Consider the following 6,719-nt stretch of genomic DNA (forward strand, 5'->3'; position numbering starts at 1 on the left):
TCCTGAGTTTCCCACTCACTCCTCCTTAACACACAGGATCTGGGCAAAATTAAGGCAAAAATACCTTCAGATGGTTCAAAGTCTTCAAGGACTTTTCAGGTAAGACCCCTAAATTGTGTTCAATATTACATTCAATATTACATTCAATATTACAATTATTACAGTTGCCAAGGTGGTTTTTTTGGGGGGGCCCTGACTCTGCTGAGGCTGATGCCGTGGAATGGGTTCCACCCACACAGTTCCTGTTGTCACCAATTACCCTCCCAGGACTTTGATCACTGCCAGGGCTCTATCCAACAGCCACCGAGCAGAAGCCCATGTCTAGCAGCCTGCACTGCACTAAGGACTCTGGAAAGAGGAAGAAGGGAAGGCCCAGGGATGGCAGCAGCTGCCTTGGCTGGGCCTCGGGAGACTGAGCTGTTGCCCCATCACCACCTCCTGATGAAGGCAAGAATAATAATAATAGCAACAATCATAACAGCTTTGTGGCATAATGGATAAAGCAAGGGCTTGAGTACCAGAGGATATGGGTTCTAATTCCAGCTCTGCCACTTACCTGCTTGACCTTGAGCAAGTCACTTCACATCTCTGAGAAGCAGTATGGCTTAGTGGAAAGAGCCCAGGGTTGGAAGTCAGAGATCATGGGTTCTAATCCCGGCTCAACTGTGTGACTTTGGGCAAGTCACTTAACATCTCTGTGCCTCAGTTAAGACTGTGAGCCCCACATGGGACAACCTGATTACCTTGCTTGGCACATAATAAGTGCTTAATAAATACAATCTTCATTATTATTATTATTTTTATCTCTCCCTCAGTTTCCTCAACTGCAAAATGGGGATTCAATACCTGTTTTCCCTTCTACTTGGGAGCAAGTGGTTATTGCAGTGATTATTTGAATTCACAGTTCTCTCATGAGAGAAGATGTTTATACTAGGTCTGTGTTGGATCCCTGGTGGAAAGTCAGTGACTGAAAGGGGTGTTGGATGGTATGTGCTGGGTCTCTGCTTGGGGGTAGCAGTGTGGTCTAGTAGAAAAAGCACCAGCCTGGAAGTCAGAAGGATGTGGGTTCTAATCCTGGCTCTGCCACTTGTTCGCTGTATGACCACTCTTTGAGACTTTATCTCAATTACCTCACTGTGACTGTGACTGTTTTCAACTTTGTAATTACCCCAGCCTTTGGCCCGTGGCCTTTGGCATTTAACACATACCATTATTATCACTATATACTATACTGTAAGCACTAATATGTACAGTCACTAAGCATTGATGAAGATGCCAGTTAATCAGGTCAGACACAATTCCTGTCCCATGGAGGAAAGGGGTGCTGACAGCTGGTTTTCTCTCCCACCCCTCTGGGAGGTGGAGGCCCAGAGCTGGAGGCAGACCCTGGTGACATGGAGCTCACAGAGATGGTGTTGGTGGGGAAGGAGGGGAGAATTAATTCAAGAAACCATTTGTTATTTGTAGAATTGCATTTAATAGATCCAGAGACCACAGACTGTAACAGGAATGATCCACCCATGCCCACCCCACCCTGAAACCCTGGTTTCAGTGCCATCTGAAACCAGATCTGGGCTCACCACAGTCCTTGGATCTTGGATAGGCCCCTGCAGAGAAAGTCGAAAGTCATCAGTGAGTGCTGAATCCCTTATCGGCACAGTCCCATATCTGGCTCCCAATACTGTAGTAAAGACCCCTGGAGAGAAGAGACCCCAAAGGACACCACCCCAAAAAGCTGGTGGGGTCCCCCAGAGAGCTGGTGGGGTGGGGGGAGAGGGGAAAGGGGGGTGCAGAGGAGCCACCCAGCCTTCACCCAAGGCCATTGACTGGGACAATGGTCAGGGGCGCAGAGTAAGTCCCACCTGGCCGGAGGCTGGGCGAGAAGAGGGGCCTCAGGGGCTCAGAGAACTGAGTCGGTGGGAAGCTGAAGATGAGGCAGGTATCTGTGACGTTGTAGAAGGAGACCACCCCGGCCTCATAATCCAAGAAGACCCCAATCCGCCGGGCCCGTAGATGGCCCGGGTGCTGGATCCAGGGGAAGGCAGTGCACATGCTGTAGGTGACCTCGTCGTCCACGGCCAGCAGTGAGAAGATGTCCCCTTTGTCCACCGGGGTGGCCCGCTCCCGGCTCATGGACTCCTTGCACACGGCCACCTCCCACTCGGCGCCGGGCTGCACCTCCACTTCCCAATAATGTCGGCCCTCAGAGAAGCGCTCGGCACCCAGCACACTAGCGCAGTTGGTGAATCGGCCTTCCAAGTCCACCGCATCCTGCTGGCGCTCTGCAAACCTCACACTCTTCAGGTCTTCTGAAACTGCAATCCATAGGCTGGCTGTGGAAGGGTCCATGGTCACAGCCACTGTGGGGAGAGGCGAGTGGAGGGGAAGTCAGTCTGGTGTCATCTCGGGATGGGTCGAGGGAGGGGAGAATGGGACGGGGATAGTTGGAAGAAGGTGGGAAGATGGATGGGCCTCAGGTGTGGGGAGGATGGACGGGGGCGAGGGTAGAATAGGCTGGGATGGAAAAGATTGGAAAAACGTGGGAAGGTGGATTGGTCTCAAAGTACGGAGAGGATGAACAGTGGAGAGGGGGAAATGGACAGGGATGGGACAGGGAGGGTGGGGGGAAGATGGACAGGGCTGGGCAGTGGGAGGGAAGAATGGGCCTGGCTGGGGTGAGATGGGGATGATGGACTCACCTTCGTATCTGCTGAGAATCTCCCTCATGCCCGGGAGGCAGAAGGCACACAGCTGCAAGGACGCGGCTTCTGGCTTCTGCTGCAGCTTCGACAGAGCTCTGGGGGAACACAGTCACAGTCACCTCCACCCCTGCCTGCTGGCCATCCACCCCAACCCCTCATCCCTCCTCCATCCCCTGAACTACACAGACCTCCTTGGACCTACCTTCTTAGCGTTCCTTTCACATCCTGGGGAGAACAGAGATAGCGGGTTACAGTTGGGTCAACTCCCACCCCCATTTCCACACCACGAATGCCCGAGTCTCCCCTCTGACACGGGCCTGCCTGCTCCCTGTCCCCTCGGTTTCCCCTTCCCCTTTTGGACTTCTCCCCCTCCTGCCTCTCCCAACTCCAGTACATAGTTCACTCCCCTGCCCGGATCATCTTTTTACAGAAATGTTCAGGATATATCACACCCCTCCTCAATAATAATTAATAATAATTTTGGTATTTGCTAAGCACTTAGCATGTGCCAAGCACTGTTCTAAGTGCTGGATAAAAATTTCCAGTGGTTGCTTATCCACCTCCATATCGAACAAAAACTCCTCACCACTGGCTTTAAAGTGCTTCATCATCTTGCCCCTTCTTACTTCACCCCCCTTCTCTCCTTCTGCAACCCAGCCTGCACACTTCCCTCCTCTGGTGCTAATCTTCTACTGGGCCTCCATCTCACCTGTCTCACCTCCAACCCCTCACCCACATCCTACCTTTGGCCTAGAACACCCTCCCTCTTCAAATCCGACAGACAATCACTGTCCCCCCCCATTCAAAACCTTACTGAAGGCATATCTCCTCCCAGAGGCGTTCCCAGACTAAGCCCCACTTTTCCTCATCTCTCACTCCCTTCTGTGTCTCCCTGATTTGCTCCTCCCCCATCTTCCTGTCCCACAGCACTTATGCAAAAATCTGCAATTTTATTTATTTATATTGATGTCCATCTCCCCTGACTGTGAGCTTATTGTGGGCAGGGATTGTCACTCTTTATTGCTTTACTGTGCTTTCTCAAGCGCTTAGTACAGTGCTTTGCATACAATAAGCACTTAATAAATATACAATCGAATGAATAAGTGAATGAAAGGAGCCGGCCCTGGATGGGACAGGGGCTCTGTCCGACCTGATTGTCCTGGATTTCTCCCAGCACTCAGCGCTCAGCACAGGGTTTCACTCAGGCTCGCCACTGAACCCATCCCCAAACTACTTCGTTCAAACTAGTCCCCAGAGGTTGGGAGGGCTGAACTTGGTCCCCGCTTCTTCCAAAGGTGGTGATGCTGTGATGCTCCCCTCCCCACCTGATTCCTCACCTGCAGCAGTTCGGAGGCCTCGTGCTGACACCGGCCCTCCAAGTCGGTGATGGCGGCCCACAGCGCGAGGCTCTGCTTGGCCAGACGCTCCTCATTCCTCGAGAGTATCCATGCGTTCTTCGCCTCGACTTCCTGCAGCCTCCGCAGCCTCTGCTCCAGCTCCTCCTCCAGGAATTGGTGCATCTTTGCAAACTCAGACTCCAGGCTCTGCCTCCAGCTCTGGACCTCCACCTGCCGGGCCCCAGAGAGGGGTGGGAGAGAAGACCGGCGATCAACGCTCCCCTTCCTCCCCCCACCACATCCATACACAATGGAAAGAGCAAGGGCTTGGGAGTCAGAGGTTGTGGGTTCTAATTCCGGCTCCACCACTTGTCAGCTGTATGACTTTGGGCAAGTCACTTAACTTCTCTGTGGCTCAGTTATGTCATCTGGAAAATGGGGATGAAGTGTGTGAGCTCCACGTGGGAGCTCCACATGTATCTACCCCAGCGCTTAGAACAGTGCTTGGCACTTAGTAAGCGCTTATGAATAATAATAGTAGCATTTGTTAGGAGCTCACTATGTGTCAAGCACTGTTCTAAGCACTGAAAGCAAATGGCCCATACATGGACCGAACTCGGGAACTTGGTATTCTTAGCACCACGCTCTAACCAACTGAGCTAATGGGACGGTAACAAATTCCATTATCACTGTTATTATTACTATTACACACCCCGGGGTCTGTCGGGAATTACCCTAGATCCTCGGTCCCGGATCCTGGCCTTCTGGGGCCTGGATCAGTGAGCAGATGGATCCTCCTGCTGCTGGGCTGGTGGTCAGGGTGTAGTCCCCCTCTTTCCTTCCCTTTCTCCCTCCCTCTCTCCTTTCCCAAACAGGATACTTGCCTTCCGCCTCTTGGATTTCTGCCTCTCCTGGCCCAGCACTGCTTGAACTTCCTCCATCTCTTTCCACAGTTGTTTGAGAATCTGCTGGAACTTCTCCTGTTGAAGAAATGGTGGTCAACACCGGTCAGGCCTAAGAGGTGAGCAGGGAACAAACAACTGCAGCAGAATTACAGGGCCGGAGTAGGGAGGAGGGCCCAGGGAGTGGAAAAAGCTCTGGAGTAAGGGGGTGCTCAGTAAGTCCTGTTGATTGATTGATTAGTGGTTTGAGAGATGTTTGCTTGGCTCTCAGGAGCAACGGAGGGCGGGGACCTTGATCATCTTGGGAGCTCTGGGGGGACCCCCTCTCCATCATCTTAGGAACCTGGGAGGACCCGTTCTCCATGATCTTGGGAACGCTGGGGAAGGCCCTTTCTCCATCACCCTGGGAGTGCAGACACTTACCCTGTAGGAGTCGACCACTTCGTCTAGGGGCCAGACGCTATGCTGATCATGTTCGGGGTCCTGGTAGCACGCCACACAGATCGAGCTCTCGTCCTCCTGGCAGAAGAGCTTCAGGGGCTTCTGGTGCCTCGGGCACATGGGCTTGGGCTCGGCGCTCTGCAGCAGCTGGGGGCCGAGCCGTCTACCGATCTCTGATAGCTTCCCCAGGCGTCGGTTAGGCCGCAGCTCCCCCTCCTCCAGGGGCCCGCGACATTCCGGGCACAGCGTCTTCCGGCACCTGGCGAGGCACAGGCGGCAGAAGCTGTGCCCGCAGCCCACCGTCACCGGGTCGGTGTAGAACTCCATGCACACGGAGCAGGTCAGCTCCTGCTGGAGCTCTCTGGCCACCTCTGCGGGCACTGCCATGGTCCTGGGGAGAGAGGAAGAATGGGGTCACTATCGGGATCTTGGGGGATTGTGACGTGCACTATTGCCTAGGGCTCGGGAGGCGAGGGTGGAGGGTCCCAGGACCACCTTCAGCCCCCGGCGGCAGAGACTCCAGTAGAATAATAATAATAATAATAACGGTATTTGTTAAGCGCTTACTACGTGCCAAGCACTGATCTGAGCGCTGGGGCGGATACAAGGTAATCAGGTTGTCCCTCGTGGGGCTCACAGTCTAAATCCCATTTTCCAGATGAGGTAACTGAGGCACAGAGAAGTTAAGTGGCTTGCCCAAGGTCACACAGCTGACTGGTGGCGGAGCCGGTATTAGAATCTACGTCCTCTGGCTCCCAAACCCGCGCTCCTTCTGCTAAACCACGCTGCTTTTCTAAAGCCGTGACCACCCCTCCCCCAAGATCGCACCCGACAGACCCTCTCCCCAATCGCACACACAAATCATGACCTCCTCGGACCAGGGGCTCAGCCCCTTCCCTGGGTCACCAGCACTGCTGGGTCTCTCTGGAGTCAATAATAATAGCATTTATTATTGCTATTAATAATAGCGCTTACTATGTGCAAAGCACTGTTCTAAGCGCTGAGGAGGTTACAAGGTGATCAGATTGTCCCACGGGGGGCTCACAATCTTCATCCTCATTTTCCAGATGAGGGAACTGAGGCACAGAGAAGTTAAGTGACTTGCCCAAAATCACACAACTGACAATTGGCGGAGCCGGGATTTGAACCCATGACCTCTGACTCCAAAGCCCGTGCTCTTTCTACTGAGTGACGCTGCTTCTCTTACAAAGTAATCAGTTTGGACACAGTCCCTGTCCCAAATGAGGCTCAGTCTCAATCCCCCTTTTACAGATGAGGGAAATTGAGGCCTGAGAAGTAAAATGACCTACCCAAGGTCACACAACAGACAAGTGGCA

At 53.1% G+C, this 6,719-nt stretch overlaps 1 protein-coding gene across 1 annotated transcript; it reads right to left on the reverse strand.

Moving 5' to 3' along the window:
* Positions 1 to 1,752: 1,752 nt before the first annotated feature.
* LOC119935822 (probable E3 ubiquitin-protein ligase TRIML1) lies at positions 1,753 to 5,769 on the reverse strand. Its single transcript, XM_038755323.1, has 6 exons — positions 5,365 to 5,769; positions 4,924 to 5,019; positions 4,040 to 4,270; positions 2,905 to 2,927; positions 2,700 to 2,797; positions 1,753 to 2,360 (listed from the first exon to the last, which is right to left on the reverse strand). Exons 1-6 carry the CDS (start codon positions 5,767 to 5,769, stop codon positions 1,810 to 1,812), a joined length of 1,404 nt encoding a protein of 467 aa, XP_038611251.1. The 3' UTR covers positions 1,753 to 1,809.
* Positions 5,770 to 6,719: the final 950 nt, after the last annotated feature.

The sequence above is a fragment of the Tachyglossus aculeatus genome, chromosome 12, assembly GCF_015852505.1.
Source record: "Tachyglossus aculeatus isolate mTacAcu1 chromosome 12, mTacAcu1.pri, whole genome shotgun sequence".
Taxonomy (NCBI): domain Eukaryota; kingdom Metazoa; phylum Chordata; class Mammalia; order Monotremata; family Tachyglossidae; genus Tachyglossus; species Tachyglossus aculeatus.